Source organism: Eptesicus fuscus, chromosome 5, assembly GCF_027574615.1.
Source record: "Eptesicus fuscus isolate TK198812 chromosome 5, DD_ASM_mEF_20220401, whole genome shotgun sequence".
Classification (NCBI taxonomy): Eukaryota; Metazoa; Chordata; class Mammalia; order Chiroptera; family Vespertilionidae; genus Eptesicus; species Eptesicus fuscus.
Genome location: NC_072477.1, coordinates 108,412,651 through 108,434,638, shown reverse-complemented (window position 1 = coordinate 108,434,638; position 21,988 = coordinate 108,412,651). Strand labels below are relative to the sequence as shown.

The following is a 21,988-nucleotide window of genomic DNA, read 5'->3' as shown; positions in this document are numbered from 1 at the left end:
GAGAAGAATAAAAAGCTGGAGTAACAATACTCATATCTGACAAAGTAGACTTCAAGATGAAGGCCATCACAAGAGACAACAAAGGTCACTACATACTAAAGGGATCAACCCAACAAGAGGATATAACGCTGGTTAACATATATGCACCCAATATAGGAGCACCTAAATATGTAAATATATAGAGGATTTTATAAATAGGGGATTTTAAGGGAGAGATTAACAACAATACAGTCATAGTAGGGGACTTTACTACCCTGCTGACTTCATTGAATAGATCTTCCAAAAAAAAAATTACCAAGAAAACAGTGACTCTAAAGGATTTAATTGACATTTATAGAACATTGTACTGCAAAGCTGCAGAATATACATTCTTCTCAAATGCACATGGATCATTCACAAAGATAGACCACATGTTAGGACACAAAACATATCAAGCATCTTCTCAGATCACAGTGGAATGAAATAAGAAATCAACTACAGTAGGAACACCCCAAAACATTCAAACACATGGAAACTAAATAGCATGTTATTAAACAATGGCTTACCACAAAATCAAGGAAGAAATAAAAAACTTAATGAAAATGAACACACCAAAAACCAAAAACCTCTGGAACACAGCAAAAGCAGTCCTAAGAGGGACATTGATAGCACTACAGGCATACCTCAAAAAACAAGAAAAATCAGCAATAAACTATTTAACCCTACAACTTAAAGAACTAGAGAGAACAATAAGAAATGTTCCAAGAAAAAAGATGGCGGCGGAGGTGAAAGGCTGATCTGTTGCCTCGCATGGCAGTTTCGGAAATACAACTGAAACATGGACTGGTGAGGGTGGCGACTGCTGCTCGCGTCTCCCCAGACCGGGCAGCTGCTCCTCTCAGTCAGTACCGCAGCCGGGGCCATGGACTCGTGGGCGCTGCGGCGGCTGCTGTGGCGGCGGCCGCGGACTCGGTGCAGCGGCTCTCGGTGAAGGAAGAGACCATCTTTCTGCGGGAGGGGCTCACCCGCGCCACCGACCTGGCCGAGCTGCGCACTGAGATCCTCGGGGCCCCGGACGCCGCCAACACCGATTTGGAGGATTCTTAGGAGTTCTCATCTTACATTCAAGTCCTCTAGCCATTTTGACGGAGGAGAATCAAGAGGACGGCTGGGCTAAACAAAGGAACTGCGAACTGCGCCGCGCGCAGCGGTTTCAGGGGCGCGACTGGAGGACGGAGCGTCTGCAGCCCAGAACTACAGGAGAGATGGCTGAACGGCAGATTTACAGCTAAGAGGGAAGAGGAAACCAGCGAAATCGGAGGGGACAAGGTGCGGAGGCGCGTGGGTCGGGCTGGTGGCGGGGGAAAGGGGCTTTTGTTCCAAATCTAGGGGAGATTAGCTCTCCATCACCCTGAAATCCAGCTTCTGGGGACCCAGATGCCTGTGGGGAGAGGCGGGACTCTTGCGGAGGTGCGCCCAGCAATCAGTGTTTGCTGCGCTAGAGCGCGGAACGAGGGGACTTAGAAACTTGGAAGGCAGAAGGAGCAGACTCGCAGCCATTGCGGCTCGCCGCACCATGGCCTGTTGGCGCCCTGAGACCCCGCCCCACCCTGGGACCCGCCCCGCCCTGAGACCCGCCCCGCCCTGGGACCCGCCCCGCACGTTTTGAAGACCTGCCCCGCAAGTCTTGCAGGCGCACCTACGCTCCGAGCAACGGCTTATGCATGTGGGTGGCCTGCCCTCGGGCAGCGGACCAGATGAAATGCTGTTCTAGTCAGACTGCTCCAGGGCCACTCAGACAGGAGGAGGAAACTACAGTTTTTGCTGTAATCCCTGCTGAGTGCCTAAGGCAGTGGCTGATCTACGCCCCATTGGGGACCCAGAAACGAGGGCATCTGGTGGTCTGTGGGAAATGACACCAGACTTCAACCACGCGCATAAGGGACACATCCAACAGGCAGATTCAGTGAGCGCCAAAGCCTTGCTGCACCAAGACCCGGCCCATAGGAGTGTCTCCTGCACAGCAACTCTTCCTTTATAGACAAAGAGAGCCCTCCCGGTGACACCAGCAACAATCAAGACTTAACTATACAAAGGAGGACCGGGATGGAGGCATAGGGCGGAGGCCTGGATGTTGCCTGCCACAACAACTTTGAGGCTGCGACTGGAGAGCGGAGCAGACACCACCCAAGACCACCGTAGGGCTGGCTGAGTGGATGCTCTGCAGCTAGAATAAAGAGGGGTATGCGGGATGATGCTGATGCAGATGACCCAAGGACCACACTTTGGGAACTGCGGCTCGGGCGACGCAGTGGCGACTGGAGCGTGCTTGGCGCGGTCCCCCCGGCGGTCTCCGGCTGAGGGGGCAGCTCCACTGGCTGCCGAGCACGGACAGACGGGCCCCTGTGAGACGTGGGGTGGGGGACTCCGCACTTGCTGGCCTCCGAGTCCTTCAGGAATCTCGGTGCCCCGGGGGCGGCCGGGTGCGCATGCTCGGCGACCGGCCGCCGCTGCGGACCCAGGGGCCGGCGCGGCGACGCCGGACCGGCCCGCCGCCACGCACCGGGCGCACCGGAGCTTCGCCGAGCAGCCGCCCGAAGAGTTCTGCGGCGGCCGTACTGGAGCTCTGGCAGGATGGCCGGGGGGGTTGCTGGGGGGGGGTTGACCGGCGGGAATTGGGATCGGGAGGATGGGGCCCCGCTGGGACCTGGGTGCGGGCGGGGTTGCGCGCCTCTGGGCTCGGGAGTGGTCGCGCGCCTCCGGGTATGGGTGGGGCCTCACGTCCCTGGGTCTGGGTGGGGCCGCGTACCCCTGGGTCCAGGTGAGGCCGGATTCCGGGTCCGGGTGAGGCCAAGTGCCCCTGGACCCGGATGACGCTGGGTCCCGTGCCCGGGTGAGGCCGAGCACCCCTGGGTCTGGGAGAGGCCAAGCGCCCCTGGGTCCTGGTGAGACCATGTGTCCCTGGATCCGGGTGGGGCCTCGTGCACCTAGGCCCGGGTGGGGCCGCGTACCCCTGGGTCTGGGGGAGGCCAGGCGTCCCTGGGTCCGGGTGAGACCGTGTGTCCCTGGATCCGGGTGAGGCCTCATGCACCTAGGCCCGGGTGGGGCCGCGTACCCCTGGGTCTGGGGGAGGCCAGGCGTCCCTGGGTCCGGGTGAGACCGTGTGTCCCTGGATCCGGGTGAGGCCTCATGCACCTAGGCCCGGGTGAGTCCACGTGCCCCTGGGTCTGGGGGAGGCCAAGCGCGCCTGGGTCCGGGTGAGACCATGTGTCCCTGGATCCGGGTGAGGCCTCGTGCACCTAGGTCCAGGTGAGGCCACGTGCCCCTGGGTCTGAGAGAGGCCACGCACCCCTGGGTCCGGGCGGAGACCATGTGTCCCTGGATCCGGGTGAGGCCTCGTGCACCTAGGCCCGGGTGAGGCCACGTGCCCCTGGGTCTGGGAGAGGCCAAGCGTCCCTGGGTCCAGGTGAGACCATGTGTCCCTGGATCCGGGTGAGGCCTCATGCACCTAGGCCCGGGTGAGTCCACGTGCCCCTGGGTCTGGGGGAGGCCAAGCGCACCTGGGTCCGGGTGAGACCATGTGTCCCTGGATCCGGGTGAGGCCTCGTGCACCTAGGTCCAGGTGAGGCCACGTGCCCCTGGGTCTGAGAGAGGCCACGCACCCCTGGGTCTGGGCGAGACCATGTGTCCCTGGATCCGGGTGAGGCCTCGTGCACCTAGGCCCGGGTAAGGCCACGTGCCCCTGGGGCTGGGAGAGGCCAGGCGTCCCTGGGTCCGGGTGAGACCATGTGTCCCTGGATCTGGGTGAGGCCTCGTGCACCTAGGCCCGGGTGAGGCCACGTGCCCCTGGGTCTGGGAGAGCCCAAGCGTCCCTGGGTCCGGGTGAAACCATGTGTCCCTGGATCCGGGTGGGGCCTCGTGCACCTAGGCCCGGATGAGGCCACGTGCCCCTGGGTCTGGGCGAGCCCAAGCGTCCCTGGGTCCGGGTGAGACCATGTGTCCCTAGATCCGGGTGAGGCCACGTGCCCCTTAGTCCGGGTTAAGCCGTCCCCCTGGGTCCGGCCGAGACCAAACCAGCGGGAGTCGGACCTCCGTTACCACCATTTGTCCACCATCCAGAGCTGAGGGGTCAGTGCTGACATGTACACATAAGGAACTGGTGGACATTGAAATTGGGTCTCAAAAGAACTGTTGGTCCAGAAAGAAACTCACTACCGACTGATCCATCTGCCTGTCAGCATAACTATTATTGCTCGTCTCACATTCAGTTCGCATAAGTATATATCTAGTGACATATGATCTCGCTTATCTAGGGGAAATGATGAACAACATAGACTGAGGAACAAGAACAGAACCAGAAGCAAGGAGGCATCGATCGGACTATCGGGCCTCAGAGGGAGGATAGGGGAGGGTGGGGGGAGGAGGAGAGTTCAACCAAAGGACTTGTGTGCATGAATATGAGCCTATCCAACGGTTAAGTTCAACAGGGGGTTGGGGCATGCGAGGGGAGGGGGGGGATGGGAATGGGAGGATGAGGACAAATATGTGACACCTTAATCAATAAAGAAATTAAAAAAAAAAAAGAAATGTTCCGAGTAAGTAGAAGGAAGGAAATAATAAAGATTGCAGTAGAGCCGAAACCGGTTTGGCTCAGTGGATAGAGCGTCAGCCTGCGGACTCAAGGATCCCAGGTTCGATTCCGGGCAAGGGCATGTACCTTGGTTGTGGGGACATCCCCAGTAGGGGGTGTGCAAGAGGCAGCTGATCGATGTTTCTCTCTCATCGATGTTTCTAACTCTCTATCCCTCTCTCTTCCTCTCTGTAAAAAAATCAATAAAACATATTTTTTTAAAAAAGATTGCAGTAGAAATAAATGATATAGAGATAAAAAAAAAACAGTATAAAAAAATCAATGAAACCAAGAGCTGGTTCTTTGAAAGGATAAAAAAAATTGATGAACCATTAGCCAGACTCATCAAGAAACAGAGAGAAAGGACCCAAGTAAGTAAAATCAGAAATGAAAGCATAGAAGTAACCATTGACACCACAAAAATACAAAGTATTGTAAGAAATACTATGAATAACTGTATCCAACAAGCTAGAAAGTGTAGATGAAATGGACAAATTCCTAGAAAAATACAATCTCCCAAGAGTCAATCAGGAAGAATCAGAAAACCCGAATAGGCCAATAACAACTGATGAAATAGAAATAGTAATAATAATAAAAAAAACTCCCAGCAAATAAAAGCCCTGGTCTGGACAACTTTACCAAAAATTCAAACTACTAGGTGTACCAGTTAATAATGCAGATTTTTTTTCAATAAAAGAAGTTACACATATGTTGATATATATGCAATTTGATATGTATGCTATTTTGTTGTATTGACAAGGTTCAAAACTTCATATGTCAAATTTGCTGAAGGTGTTAACATCATAGATATTTTCATGCTTAAAAATGTCGAATTTCGTGCCCAAGAAAAAGCATTTGCGGGAAGTTTTAATTCATTACTTTATTTTGAAGGAAAGTGCTGCTGAAAGTTATTGTATACTTCGGGAAGCTTATAGTGAACATGGTCCATCTCAAGATACTTGTGAATGCTGGTATAAAAGTTTTAAAAGCGATGATTTTGATGTGAAAGACAAAGAATGCCAAGGTCAACCGAAAAAGTTTGAAGACCAACAATTACAAGCATTATTGGATGTGTGTCACACTCTAAAACAGCTTGCAGGAAGTTTAAACATTGCTCAGCAAACAATTTCTGATCGTTTACAAGCAATGGGAAAGATTTTAAAGGAAAATGGGTGCCACATCAACTGAACGAAAGACAAATGGAAAACTGAAAAGTCGTCAGCAAAATGTTGCTTCAACGGCATGAAAGAAAGTCTGTTTTGCATTGAATTGTGACTGGTGATGAAAAGTGGATTTATTTTGAGAATCCCAAATGCACAAAATCATGGTTTGATCCAGGTCAATCATTAACATCAACTGCAAGGCCAAATCAGTTTGGAAAGAAGACAATGCTTTGCGTTTGGTGGGATCAGGAAAGTGTGGTGTATTTTAGCTTCTAAAACCAGGTGAAACCATTAATACTGATCTACCGACAACAAATAATCAATTTGAACCACACTTTGACTGTAAAACGACCAGAATGGGCAAAGTAATTTTGCTTCATGACAATGCACCATCACACACTTCAAAACCAGTTAAAGACACATTAAAAGATCTTGCCTGGGAAGTATTAACCCACCTGCTGTATTCACCAGACCTTGCTCCTTCAGATTACCACTTGTTCCGATCGATGGCACACGCACTTTCTGAGCAGCACTTCAAAACATATGAAGAAGTGGAAAATTGGGTCTCTGAATGGTTTGCCTCAAAACAGAAAAGTTCTATTGGGACGGTATCCACAAATTACCTGAAAGATGGGGAAAATGTGTAGCTAATGATGGACATTACTTTGAATAAAGCACTTTTGATGTTTCTCTTAAAATTATCGTGTTTTCTTTTATTACAAAATCCATTATTAACTGGTACACCTAGTAATACCTATACTCCCCAAACTGTTCCAAAAAAAATCCAAGAGGAAAGAACTCCTCCAAGCTCTTTTTATGAGGCCCATATTACCCTAATTCCAAAACCTGATAAAACAGTACAAAGAAAGAGGCTTATAGGCCACTATCCATGATGAACATAGATGCTCAAATCCTCAACAAAATATCAGCAAATCAGATCCAGCAATATATTAAGATCATACCCCATGACTATGTGTGATTTATTCCAGGGATGCATGGGTGGTACAATATTTGCAAAACATTAAATGTAATAAATCACACAAATTGAAAGATAAAAATCACATGATCATATCAATAGACACAGAAAAAGCATTCAACAAAATTCAACACCCATTTATGATAAAAACTATCAGCAAATTGAGAATAGAGAGAGCATATCTCAATGTGATAAAAGCCACATATGACAAAACTACAGCAAACATCATACTCAATGGACAAAAACTAAAACCATTTCTCCTAAGAACAGGAACAAGACAGGGATGCCCTCTTTCACCACTCTTATTCAACATAGTGCTGGAAGAAGCACCAACTAACACCATACACAAGAATAAACTCAAAATGGATGGTGCATTATCATGAAGCAAAATAAGACAAGAAGAAGAAATAAAAGGCATCCAAATTGGAAAGGGGGAAGTAATATTCTCATTATTCACAGATGACATGATATTGTACATAGAAAACACTAAAGCAAGCATGTCAAACTCAAAGGCTAACACAGGCCACATAAACAAGGTTTAAGTTTATGTGGGCTGCAAAAAAATAAAAGCTTCAATTTTCATAGAATCGTAGGTTTATTTCAATAGAGACATGCTGAATACAAAGGGCTGAAATAAATGAGTAATTGTTAACATAAATAATAGAACATTTTAATAAAAATTAATATTTTATCTTGAACATTAGCTTATCAGACACTGAATAACTGCACAAATTAATAAGTGTAATGCAAATAAACCTATTTTTCTTATTCTCCAAAAGCAAAATATTTCCTGTTGTGAACACCAAACAAGTCAGTCCAAGACTAATGACATGACAATTGGCTGCTAAAAGATTCGCTGCTAGTATTAGTGGAGAGAAATGGTGCGCCTGCATGTAAGGCGCATAAGGGAAATGAATGCAGCATGATTATAGTAATCAGTCATTAGTGTACATTGTAGTTCGTTAATAATAATTATGTATAACAAGATATTGTAAAAATTAAGTTACAAAATTTTTATTAAAATGTTTCTTTTGCTGGGCCGCAAAAATATTAATTGTGGGCACATGCAGCCCATGAGTTTGACATGCTTACTCTAAATACTCCAACATAAAACTACTAGATTTAATAAATGAATTTGGCAATGTAGCAGGATACAAACTCAAAACCCAAAAATCGATGGCTTTTTTATACACCAATAATGAATTCTAAGAAAGAGAAATTAAACAATCTCATTTACCATTACAACAAAAATATTAAGATAAGTTAGGAATAAACTTAACCACGGAGGCAAAAGCCCTGTACTCGGCAAAGTACAGTATGTTGAAAAAAGAGAAAGAACAATACGTAAACAAGTAGAAGAATATACCATATTCATGGATTGGTAGACTCAACATCATTAAAATGTCCATCCTACCTAAAGCAATCTACAGATTCAATGCAATTCCTATTAAAATACCAACAGCATATTTCACTCCAAAAATGTATATGGAATCAATAAAGACCCTGAATAGCTGCAACAATCTTGAGAAAGAAGAACAAAGAACAGTGCCAGATTTCAAGTTATACTACAAAGCCACGATAATCAAAACAGCCTGGTACTGGCACAAGAGCCGGCATATAGATCAATGGAATGGAACAGAGACCCCAGAAATTGACCCAAACCATTACTCTCAGTTAATATTTGACAAAGGAGTCAAGAGCATACAATGGAGTTAAGAGAGCATCTTCAACAAATGGTATGGGGAAAATTCAACAGATACATGCAAAAAATGAAATTAGACCACCAACTAACACCATACACAAGAATAAACTCAAGCCCTAGCTGGTTTGGCTCAGTGGATAGAGCGTCAGCCTTGGGACTGGAGGGTCCTGGGTTCGATTCCGGTCAAGGGCACATGCCCAGGTTGTGGGCTCGACCCCCAGTGCGGGGCGTGTGGGAGGCAGCCAATCAGTGATTCTCATCATTGATGTTTCTCTCTCTCTGTCCCTATCCCTTCCTCTCTGAAATCAATAAAAATATTTTTTTTAAAAAGAATAAACTAAAAATGGATAAAATGCTCTAAATTGTGAAACCATAAAAATCCTAGAAGAAACCATAGGCAGCAAAATCTCATACATCTCTTGTAGCAATGTTTACGGATATATATCCTTGGGCAAAGGAAACTAAGGAGAAAATAAATGAAACAACATCAAAATAAAAAGCTTCTGCACAGCAAAAGAAAACAAACAAAAAGGGAGCCCACTGTATGTGAGAACATGATACATCTGATAAAGGGTTAATATCCAAAATATATAAAGAACTCATACAACTTAACGAAAGGAAGACAAACAATCCAATTTAAAAATGGGCAAAGGACCTAAATAGACACTTCCCCAAAGTGGACATACAGAAAGCCAAAAGACATATGAAAAAATGCTCAAAGTCATTTATCATCAGAGAGCTGCAAATTAAAATGACAATGAGGTATCACCTCACACCTGTCAGAATGACTACCATCAACAAATGAACAAATGACAAGTGCTGGTGAGGATGTGGAGAAAAGGGAACCCTAGTGCACTGCTGGTGAGAATGCAGACTCATGCAGCCATTATGGAAAGCAGTATGGAGCTTCCTCAAAAAATTAAATATGGAACTGCCATTTGACCTAGTGATCCCACTTCTAGGAACATATTCTAAGAAATTCTAAATGCCAATCAGAAAGAATGTATGCACCCCCATGTTCATAGTAACCCAATTTACAATAGCGAAGATCTGGGAACAGCCCAAGTACCCATCAGCAGATGAGTGGATAAAAAAGCTGTGGTACATTTACACCATGGAATACTATGCAGCAGTAAAAAAAGAAGAATCTCTTACCCTTTGAGACAGCCTGGTGGGACCTGGAGAGTATCATGCTAATTGAAATAAGTCAGTCAGAGAAAGACAGTATCACATGATCTCACTCATATGTGAAATCTAAGTAACAAAATAAACTGTTGAATGAGTGGATCCAGAGACATGGAAGCATGGAACAGAGTGTGGAATCTTGGAGGGAAGGTGGGGGAAGGTGGGTGTGTGGGAGGGAATCGACCAAGGACCTTTTATGCATATATGCATGGCCCATGGATACAGACAATGAGGCGTTGAGGAACTGGGGCTCGGGGCAGATTTGGGGTGGAAGGGGTCAATGGGGGGGGGGGAATGGGACATATGTAATACTTTCAACAAAAAAGAATTATTTTTTAAAAAAATAAACAAAAATACAAAGAAAAGACAGAATTTTAAATTTTATTTAATTTAAATTTTGATTTAAAAATGGAAGCAGTATAAAATACTGTATATTCCCATTAAACTCAACATTATTTTTTACGACACATTTCAATTTAACCATGGAAAATACAGTGTCTGAATTGAGATATGGTGTGAGTTTAAAATGTGCATCATATTTCATAGACTTAGTTTACATTAAATATTTTATTAATAATATTTTACATTGTTTACATGTTGAAATAATGTTTGATCCATTAAGTTAAATAAAATATTAAAATTTTATCAGTTTCTTTTTATTTTTAATATGTGTCTACTAGAAAATTTAATCCACTCATCTGCTGATGGGCACTTAGGCTGTTTCCAAATCTTAGCTATGGTGAATTGTGCTGCTATGAACATAGGGGTGCATATATCCTTTCTGATTGATGTTTCTAGTTTCTTGGGATATATTCCTAGAAGTGGGATCACTGGGTCAAATGGGAGTTCCATTTTTAGTTTTATGAGGAAACTCCATACTGTTCTCCACAGTGGCTGCACCAGTCTGCATTCCCACCAGCAGTGCACGAGGGTTCCTTTTTCTCCGCATCCTTGCCAGCACTTGTCATTTGTTGACTTGTTGATAAAAGCCATTCTGACAGGTGTGAAATAGTACCGCATTGTTGTTTTGATTTGCATCTCTCTGATGATTAGTGACTTTGAGCAGGTTTTCATATGTCTCTTGGCCTTCCTTCTGTCTTCTTTCAAAAAGTGTCTATTTAGATCAGTTGCCCATTTTTTGATTGGGTTGTTTATCTTCTTTTTGTTAAGCTGCATGAGTTCCCTGTAAATGTTGGAGATTAAACCCTTATCGTTGATATCGTGGGCAAATATGTTCTCCCATGTAGTGGGCTTTCTTGTTTTATTGATGGTTTCCTTTGCTATACAAAAGCTTTTTATTTTGATGTAGTCCCATTTGTTTAGTTTCCATTGCCCTAGGAGCAGTATCAGTGAAGAAATTGCTTTGGCATATGTCAGAGATTTTTCTGCCTGTAGATTCCTCTAGTATTTTTATGGTTTCCCGTCTTATGTTTAAGTCCTTGATCCATTTTGAGTTTATTTTTGTGTATGGTGTAAGTTGGTAGTGTAGTTTCATTTTTTTGCATGTATCTGTCCAATTTTCCCAACACCATTTATTGAAGAGACTGTCTTGACTCCATTGTATGTTCATGCCTCCTTTGTCAAATATTAATTGAGCATAGCGATTTGGGTCGATTTCTGGGTTCTCTGTTCTATTCCATTGATCTATATGTCTGTTCTTGTGCCAATACCAGGCAGTTTTGAGAACAGTGGCTTTGTAATATAGTTTGATATCTGGTATTGAGATCCCTCCTACTTTGTTCTTCCTTCTCAGGATTGCTGTAGCTATTCGGGGTCTTTTTTTATTCCAGATGAATTTTTGGAAAGTTCGTTCAAGGTCTGTGAAATATGCCATTGGTATTTTAATGGGAAGTGCATTGGATTTATAGATTGCTTTGGGTAGTATGGACATTTTGATGATGTTGATTCTACCAATCCATGAACATGGTATGTTCTTCCATCTGTTTATGTCTTCCTCTATCTCTTTTTTCAGTGTCCTGTAGTTTTCCGTGTATAGGTCTTTTACCTCTTTTTTAAGTTTATTCCTAGGTATCTTAATTTTTTGGTGTGATGGTAAATGGGATTGCTTTTTTAGTCTCTCTTTCTGTAAGTTCATTTTTGGTGTATAGAAATGCCATAGATTTCTTGGCATTAATTTTTTATCCTGCTACATTGCCAAATTCATTTATTAAGTCTAATAATTTTTTGATGGAGTCTTTAGGGTTTTCTATGTACAGTATCATGTCATCTGCCAATAAGGACAGTTTTACTTCTTCTTTTCCAATTTGGATGCCTTTTATTTCTTCTTCTTGTCTGATTGCAATGACTAGTACTTCCAGCACTATGTTGAACAAGAGTGGTGAGAGTGGGCATCCCTGTCTTTTTCCTGTTCTTAGTGGAAATGGTTTTCGTTTTTGCCCATTGAGTATGATGTTGACTGTGGATTTGTCATATATGGCTTTTATTATGTTGAGGTATGATCCTTCTATTCCCACCTTGCTGAGAGTTTTTATCAAGAAAGGGTGTTGGATATTGTCAAATGCTTTTTCTGCATCAATTCTGATTGTTATCTCTCAATTTGTTTATGTGATTTTTATGTTTCAATTTGTTTATGTGATGTATCACATTTATTTATTTGCGAATGTTGTACCATCCTTGCATCCCCGGGATAAATCCTACTTGGTCATGGTGTATGATCTTTCTGATGTACTGCTGGATCCGATTTGCTAGAATTTTGTTGAGGATTTTGGCATCTATGTCCATGAGAGATATTGGCCTGTAATTCTCTTTCGTTGTGTTGTCTTTATCTGGTTTTGGTATTAGGGTGATGCTGGCTTCATAGAAGGAGCTTGGAAGTGTTCCTTCCTCTTGAATTTTCTGAAATAGTCTGAGGAGGATAGGTTTTAGTTCTTCCTTGAATGTTTGGTAAAACTCCCCTGTGAAGCCATTTGGCCCCAGGCTTTTGTTTGCTGGAAGCTTTTTGATGACTGCTTCAATTTCTTCCATAGTTATCATACTAGAAAATTTTTAATTACATATGTGACTCAAATTTCTACTGGACAGCGCTGATATACTGCATCCTTTTTTTTTTTTTTACAGTTTTATAGTATTCCACTGTATAGAGTACCATACTTTATTTAACCAGTCCACTATTGATGCATAGTTAAGTTTTTAGTCTTCTACCATAAAAAATGCAGAATACTTAACCTAGTCCATGCATCATTTCATACATGTACAGGTTGATCTGTGAAATGAATTCCCAGTATTGGGGTTGCTGCACTAAAGAATAAATGCATTTGTACATTTGATATTGCCAAATTGCCCTCCATAAGAGCTGTACCATTTCCACTGCCCCAGCAAGGTGTCTGAGTGCCAATTTTCCATGTACTGCTGTTTTACGCTAGATCTACAGGTTTTTTTATATATATAATAACTAGAGACCCGGTGCACGAATTTGTGCACCAATGGGGTCCCTTGGCCTGGCCTACAGGATCGGTCTGAAACAGGCTTTCTGACATCCCCCGAGGGGTCCCGGATTGTGAGAGGGTGCAGACCAGGCTGACATACCCCACCGGTGCATGTTCAGGGCCAGGGAGGGATGTGGGAGGTTGGCCAGCCAAGGAGGGACCGCAGGAGGGCTCCAGGGCATGTCCAGCCTGTCTCATTCAATCCCAATCAGCCAGACCCTAGCAGCAAGCTAACCTACCAGTTGGAGCATCTGCCACCTGGTGGTCAGCGCATGTCATAAGCGACTGGATAACCGGTCGACTGTCTGCCCGCTGGTGATCAGTGCACGTCATAGTGAGCAGTTGAGTGGCCTTAGCATATCCTACCTTATAATAGAGAAACATGCAAATTGACCGCACCTCCGCTATGCCCATGATTGGACCTGTGAGAGGCTGGGGGCAGGACTCCGGGTGGCCTATCTGGCCGTTGAGAAGACCAAGATGGCAGCGCCCAATCCTCTTAATTCCGGGGGTCCCGGGGCCGATCGCCACCCTGGGGGGGCATGGCCGGGCCCAGCCAGCCGCTTCCCTAGGGGTCCCGGGGGCGATCGCCACCCTGGGGGGGCGTGGCCGGGCCCAGCCAGGCGCTTCACGGGGATCCCGGGGGAGATCGGCATGCCGGGGAGGTGAGGCGGGACTCGCCCAGCCACTCCCAGGGTCCCTGGGAATATTGCAGGCATGTGGTTGCTGAGACCCAGACCAGGCCTCTGGCCACAGATTCATAGCTTTGCGGAGACCTAGGGCAGGGATCTGCCTCATCTGCAGAGAGACAGAGGTTCTGCAGTGCCCCCAAGACGTGGGTGGGCCCAGCCAGGGATCAAGGGGCATGGAAGGACTCCTGGCAGAGGGGCAAGGACCCTCACCCCTGAGGCGGGGGTTGAGGGGTGGAGCCACCTCAGTGAAGGGGTGCTGCACTGCAGGGTACTAGACTGACTGACATGATTCAGAGAAGCTCCCAGTGCTAATGGGCCTCGCTCAGGCAGCCTTCACACTTCAGAGGCAGTGACTACTGCTCCTGCCTTGACCCAAAAGCAAGCTCGCTACACCCTGCCCCATGGCAGAGCATGCCTAGGCAGTGAGTGGGAAGCCTTCCACCTGCTCCGGAGAAGGGGGGGGGGGCAGTAAAGAATGGGGGGGGGGAGGAAAGAATGTGGAGCATCCGCAATGAAGAGGTGCTTGAGAAAGAGGCTCGGAAGCCTGACTGGAAGGTTTGTTCTGTTTGCTGGGCCGCTGCCCCTTAGGAAGCGCAAAGAGCATGGCTCTGGGGGCTTCCTGTGTGCTGAGTCAAGTTCCACAGCCAATTGGAATTGGCCTCAGTTTCCTGGTCTGTAAAATGGATTAAGCGTGTCCCAGTGCCTTCACTGAGCTTTGATGGCCAATTGAGATATTATATAAAGAAAATGAGGGAAGAAGTGAGAAAGAAAAGGAAGGACAAGAAACACAAAAGAAAGACTGAACCCATTGTCACTTAAATAGGGAATATAGTCAGTAGTGTTGTAATGATGGTATGATGCCAGGTGGGTACTAGAAATATCGGGGAACACTTCGTAAAGTATATGATTGTCTAACCACTATTCTGTAACTAATATAAAACCTGAAACCAATACAAAATAATGTTGAATGTAAAGAAATGAAAATTGGAGTGAAATTTTTATAAATTTCAAAGTTTAAATAAAAGCTGTAAAGGAAGGAAGGGGAGAATAAAAAGTGTTTTTCATTTTGCCACTTCATTAAAAAGACAGTTGTCTTTATATGGTGCTTTTATACTTTTCTAAGTCATTATCTCATTTTAATTTCCGGGCAACTTAAAGACAAGATAAGTATTCCCTCCACTATTCAAAGAAAGGAAATCTTGGTGTCTGGTCCTAATGATTCAATCGTCAAGCCCTTATTGTAAAGCAGGGTTAGTAAAATTTTCTGTGCAGGGTCATATCTATAATAATAAAAGCCTTGAGGGTGATCAGGCCAGCAGCAGAGGGTATTTGGGGGCAATCAGGCCAGCAAGGAAGCAGTTAGGGGGCAATCAGTCAGGTAGGTGAGCGGTTAGGAGCCAGCGGACCCGGATTGTGAGAGGGATGTCCATATTAGAGAGGGTGCAAGCTGGGCTGAGGGACACCCTCCCCAGTGCACAAATGTCATACACCGGGCCTCTAGTCATTAGTATATTATGCTTTGATTGGTTGAATGGATGACTGGACACTTAGCATATTAGGCTTTTATTATATAGGATGACCAAATATCTCTTTGCTAATTCCAAGAGAGTTTTAAGAAGAAATCACAAATAGTTTGCCTAATTGCATTTTGTATTAAAAAGAAGAAGTCACCCTAGCTGATTTGGCTCAGTGGATAAAGCATCGGCCTGTAGACTGAAGAGTCCCAGGTTCGATTCCAGTCAAGGGCACATGCCCGGGTTGTGGGCTTGATCCCCAGTAGGAGGCATGCAGGCGGCAGACAATCAATGATTCTTTCTCATCATTGATGTTTCTCTCTCTCTCTCTCTCTCTCATTTTCCCTTTCTCACTGAAATCAATAAAAATATATTTTATAAAATTATTTTAAAAAAAGAAGAAAACCAACTATTGATGATGAAACTCTTAGAGTCAACACTTTACAATTGACTCTTCTTTCTAATGAAAATGTCAAGGAATTAACCCTACACTGTTCACCTGGGCTATAAATTTCTATGAAAGTTTTATCCTACTCAGATTTAGGAATGGAGATTTTGTGAGGGTTCCAGTGGATAAAGGACAACATTTTCTTTTATTTTCCAAGACTGAGAGATTTCTTGAGATCTACAGCGGCCGTCCCTGGGTTGGGTAGGCTGACATTACCTGGTAGAAAGGCAGTGTGCATGTAGGTTTTACATCCTGTCAGTGTATCAGTTTTCTGTCACTGTATTTGTTTTATCAAATGCTAACCATATTCAAACTTAACAGCCTGATTAACTGAGGAAATCTGCTGACAACATAATTGGAGTTCAAGAGCTGCCATAATCATTAGAGTCAATTTTATTTACTTTATTAATAAGCTACAGAAAAAGTTCATCTTTCCATTTGGATCCAACTGTTGTCCAGCTTTCGAGACTTGTGTGCCCTCTACTATCCTTTGCCTTTTTTGTTTGTTTTTCTCAGATTGAACTAAACACTCAGCATCTAAAACAAATTGCTTCAACTTTCTGTTTATAGGACTCTATACTAATAAAATGGTAATATGCTAATTAGACCGGACATCTTCTGGATATTCTTCCTGACAAAGCCACGATGGCGGGGGCTGAGGCAGAGGTGGTTAGGGGCGATCAGGCTGGCAGGGGAGAGCAGTTATGGGCAACCAGGCTGGCAGGAGAGAGCAGTTAGGGGGATCAGGCCAGCAGGGGAACAGTTAGGGCAATTGGGTAGGTAGGCAGAGAGGTTAGGGGCGACCAGGCTGGCAGGCAGAGGTGGTTAGGGGTGATCAGGCTGGCAGGCAGGTGAGTGGTTAGGAGCCAGTGGTCTTGGATTGTGAGAGGGATGTCCAACTGCCAGTTTGGGATCGGGCCTAACCTGGCAGTTGGACATCCCCGAAGGGGTTCTGGATTGGAGAGGGTGCAGGCGGGGCTGAGGGTCTCTAGCCTGACAATAAGATTCTTATGAAGATAAATCTCACTGTGTAGTTAGGATGTGTCAGATAAGTTAATAAATTAGCATAATGGAAATCTTGGCTTTTAGGAATGTAAACTCATCTTTTGGCAAATCCTAGAGGAACAGAAGAGTATAGCTAGTCTGACGACAAACATTTACTATCTTTAATAGTTTGTTTTTCAATATGGAAAGGTTAAGAAAAGAAATAAAAGGTGAGACTATTCGTGTTGATTGTGCAGGAAGAGCACTGGGGCACAGGGACATATGTATCAGGAGGTCATCCTGGCAGTTGGGATACTAAGCCATCTCTGTGCACACATCTGTATACACTGAGTGGCCAGATTATTATGATCTCTGAACGCATAATCATCTGGCCACTCAGTATATATATATTAGAGGCCTGGTGCATGAATTCGTGCATGGGTGGGGTCTGGCCAGCCTGGCCAGGGGGAGGGGACATGGGCGGTTGGCCAGCCTGCCTGCTGGTTGAACTCCTGGTTGAGGGGACAATTTGCATATTAGCCTTTTATTATATAGGATATACACTGAGTGGCCAGATTATTATGCTTTCAGAGATCATAATAATCTGGCCACTCAGTGTATATAAAGAGCTAGGGTCCGTCACGTCCAAAACAACCGAAGGCTCAACTGAACACCAGAAGTCAGTCCCACAGTCACTGGTCACCATGGGGGCTGCGATCAGGCCTGGAGAGAAAAGCAGGGTCTGATCGCAGCCCCCGTGGCAGCCAGTGCTGGGTCAGCATGATGGAAGTCAGTCCTACAGTCAGTGAACATAGGGTCAATTAATATTAAGTGAACATAGGGTCAATTAATATCTCTTTGAGAGGAGCTGAGAATATAAAGTACATTGTAGAGCAATTACTTATATTATTTCACATAAAACTCTTTTCAACTATGATATTTTCCTTTATTTAAAATGTATCTTTATTGTTGAAAATATTACAGATGTCCCTTTGTTTTAGTGGGGGTTTTTTCCCTATTGATCTCCTCCACCCTGCACCTACCCCTTCCAGGCCTTCGCCAGACTATTGTCTGTGTCCATGGGCTATTCCTATCTAATACATAAAAATCTAGAAATATTTAGAGAAAATAAAATAAAAGATATGCCAGGTAAATATTGAACAGAAGAGCTGAAGTTGCTGCATGAATACTGGATACAGGCTTGAAGCCAAAACACAACTCAAGAGATAGAGTTAGTCATTGTAACGTAACAAAAGGTTCCTTTCACTAAAGAGATAAGATGGTTCCAAATACTTATGCACGTAATAGAACAGTGTCAGGGTTCAAAATGAGCCTCACCAGGATGTGTCTCAGTGGTATACAGATTTTTAAGGTAAGGGCAATTTTAGCTTCGGCTCAAGTGAAAATTCTGCCCCTCCCTTTAACTACCTAAAAAAAATTGAATTAGAGGCCTTGCCCATAATAAGACATTATCCTATATAATAAAAGGCTAATATGCAAATTGACCAAACAGCAGAACGACCGGTCGCTATGACACACACTGACCCACCAGGGGGCAGCTGCTCAATGCAGGAGCTGCTTCCTGATGGTCAGTGCACTCCCACAGCCAACCTACCACGGCCAGCCAACCTCCCACAGCCCCAATCGGCCCTGATCGCCAGCCAGGCCAAGGGACCCCACCTGTACACGAATTTGTGCACCGGGCCTCTAGTTATAGATAAATAACCACATAGCTTTCTGCACTACAGCTACTCTTCACGTCCCTTTTCCCTCTTATTGCTAATTTTGTTAATTGTTTTGTTTCAGGAAGGGTTTTCACTCATTGGTAGCAAGAACTGGTTGAAGATTGTGAGACGCATGGATTGTCTGTTGTTTGGAACAACGATAAAGGCAAGATGCTGTGTGGCCAACTGTTTTTAAGCAATTGACCACACCCTTCTCATTTTCTATGTGCACATGGGGGGGTTGGGAGTTTCTCTCTGCAGGTGAGATGGTACTGGAATAATACACATGTTTAAGAAAGGTTTGCATCATGAGCAGAACATGAAACAAGGACTGTAGAAAGGTAGAAGCCAGTTAGTAAGAGGATGTTACTGAGGAGTCAGGGCTCTGACAGATCTGTCTGAGGAAGTCAGGCAGCCATGCTCCATCACCCAAGCACAAAGTGAAGGGAAGTGGACTGTATCATTTGCTTTACTAGATGTTAAAAAGTTGTGTATTTTTGGCTTAGTGGTTAGAGTGTCAGGCCAGGAAGAGGTGGGTTGCAGATTCCATCCTGCCCTGGTAGGGCATGTGTGGGAGACAGCCAATCAATGCGTCTCTTTCACATCCATGTTTCTCTTTCTCTCCCTCCCTTCCACTCTCTGTAAAAAGTAATGGAAAAATATCCTCAGGTAAGGATTAACAACAACAACAACAAAAGTTGTGTATTTTTTAGTGCTTCACTGAATGTATCTTTTCATTTTTCTCTTTAATATTAAAAATTAAATTCATTTTTATATGCTGTCTACCTCTATTAAACATAAAGAATAATCCTCACCAAAGAAACATGTGGACTAATCACCTGGATTGTTTTCTCCCTGAATTAGCTATAAAAAAACAATCGGTTAGCATTCACTGACTAGATAATATTGAAATTTTGGTGAGAGTTCCTAATTTCTAACGGCTCATAAACTAAAAGTCAGAAGAGGTCTTCAAGAGCATCTAATAGAGCCCTAACTGGTTTGGCTCAGTGTATAGAGCATCGGTCTGCCGACTGAAGGGTCCCAGGTTCGATTCCAGTCAAGGGCATGTACCTTGATTGCGGGCATATCCCCAGTAGGGGGTGTACAGGAGGGAGCTGATCAATGTCTCTCTCTCATTGATGTTTCTAATTTTCTATCCCTCTCCCTTCCTCTCTGTAAAAAAATCAATAATATATATATATTTTTTAAAAAGAGCATCTAATTAGAAAGGACTCACCCTGCAGTACACAGGTCCTCCAAAGGGTCCTCAAAGAATACAGGGTTCCACGAACTGCAAGGATTTCCACTGACCTCTAATTGAAGTTTACCTTTTCCTTCAATTATGAATGTAGGTAGCAGCCCAATCATATTAGACTTTTGCACCAATAGAAATCACAGATATCTTCATATCCCATCTCAGTTGTTTCAGATATCTGACATGTCATTTATGCTCATCACTACCTCAGAATTATGGTGGTTATTCATGCTAGGACTAAAATCTTTTTATTGAGCATGTTAATAAGAAAGCATATATAATATTAGTTCACACAAAAAAATAGTATGTTAATATTGTAATAAACCATTTCAGTATAATTGGCTTTCTTTGTAATCTTATGTATTTTGTGTAATTAAAAACGTTGTTCTAAGAAGGGGCCCGCTGGCCTCACCAGATTGCCAAAGTGGTCTGGAGCACATAATCAAAAAATTCATGAACCCCTGTCCTCCTTTCACACAGGAAGAAAGTGAACTCAACCTTAGCCACAGCCACAGTTATAACCACCTGTCAGAGAACGGGGCTACCCATTAATCTTATGACTCCCAGCCCAGGACTGTGTCATGATAAATGAATGTATATGTGTTTTTTTTAAAGTTACACCATGCCATATGTCTGATACTTGAGTTTTAATTTTTTCCTGATTATATATTACTATTTAAAATTTAACTAAGTCTAAAGAGCAAAATAAAAACCAGTCATAATTTAACCACTCAAAAATAATAATTATATTAATGACAACAAAAAGCTGGTTATCAGTAGGTTGGGGGAGGATGAAGAGGGTAAAGGGGGTCAAATATATACTGACAGGAGACGAGACTCCGGGTGGTGAGTACACAGTAGAGTATACCGACATATTTTTAAAATGTACACATGAAACTTATAGAATGTTATCACTAACCAATATTATCCAAATACATTTAATTAAGAACCAGTCATATTCACATCTTGAAGCTTTTACTAGGCATATGTATTATATCAGCATTCAGATGCATGTGACAGAAAATCCAGGTATAATGGCCCCCAAAATAGTGTCTATTATTATTATTATCATCATTATTTTACTAAATAAGAAATCCAGAAACAGGCAGTGCTAGCTAGCTTTGGCCCAGCAACTTCACAGTGCCAAGGTCGACATCTTTGCAATTCCCTTGGCCTCTCCCTCACATTTACAAAATGGTACTACAGCTCTATTTTATTTCCATTCAAGGAAGACCAACTTCATCAGTTCATTTTATAAGGAAAGCATAAACTTTCCTATATAGCTCTCTAATTCCCACAACCCCTAGGAGATGTCTATTTCTGTCTCATGGACTAGAAAAAAAAAAAGTAATGTGGCCATCCCACATGGCAAAATGAGTGTTTGCCTTTTCTAGCCTGAGCCGTGGATTGGCTCATGGCACTGAACAGTGTCTGCCATGTAGATACTTACAAATTTGGGATCATAGCATATAGAGTGCTTTGTATCCTGCTCTCTTGTCTTGTAACATTTATATCAGAAGTATTATGCCAAGTCATTTTTTAGTCTTTGAAAACATGATTCTTCATGGCTATGTAGCATTTTTTTGTTTGGATACACCATGATTCACTTAATGAATTCTCAACTTTTCACTGTTATAAATATGTTTTGATTGTCCTAAGAATTTATTTACAGTGTTCTTGAGATAAAAGTCCTAGAAATTTGAACATTTATTTAGTAAATTTCCCCTTCAGATAGGTTGTCCATTTCTACAGCAGTACCAATCTATAAGAATGCTCGTTTATCCAAATCCTTTCCAATAGAGTGATACAGTTTACATTTAAAAACTTGTTTCCAATTTGGTAGGCCAAAATGAGCATGTTCCTTTAATTTGCATTTCTTTAGTAACTAATGAGAATAAACATTTTTTTGTGTTTGTTAGCTATCCATATCTCTTCTGTGAATGGCCTATCTACTGCTTTTGTATAACTTTCCTCTTCAGAGTATTTAGATACTATCTGTAGGGAGATTGCATGTTATGGATGTGTATAGATTATATGTTACATAGAAATATATATTTATGTAATTTGTGCAACTAAATAATGTTCTACATAATATTTATGTATATATCATATAATATATAGATTTTTAAATATTTAAGGTTAGGAAACTTTTGCCTGGTGTAATATGAGTGGTGCTCTTTATCCCAGAGATATTATTGGATTTTTTTCTGTATTATTTAGCTTCCTTACTAAATTTTTATTAACTCTGATAATTTATTAATTTCCAGGAAAGTAATATTATAATTCACAA

At 43.4% G+C, this 21,988-nt stretch overlaps 1 protein-coding gene across 3 annotated transcripts in view; it reads left to right on the top strand.

Annotated features, from left to right (window-relative positions):
• Positions 1-21,988, top strand: part of REC114 (REC114 meiotic recombination protein) — a 150,886-nt gene that overhangs the window by 100,442 nt on the left and 28,456 nt on the right. For 2 of the 3 annotated variants that reach the window (XM_054716713.1, XM_054716712.1), the window contains exon 3: positions 18,526-18,609. The exons of the other annotated variant lie outside the window; for it this stretch is intronic. In XM_054716713.1, coding sequence (XP_054572688.1) covers positions 18,526-18,609 — 84 coding nt within the window. The remainder of the gene's footprint in view (positions 1-18,525; positions 18,610-21,988) is intronic. 3 annotated transcript variants of the gene reach the window in all.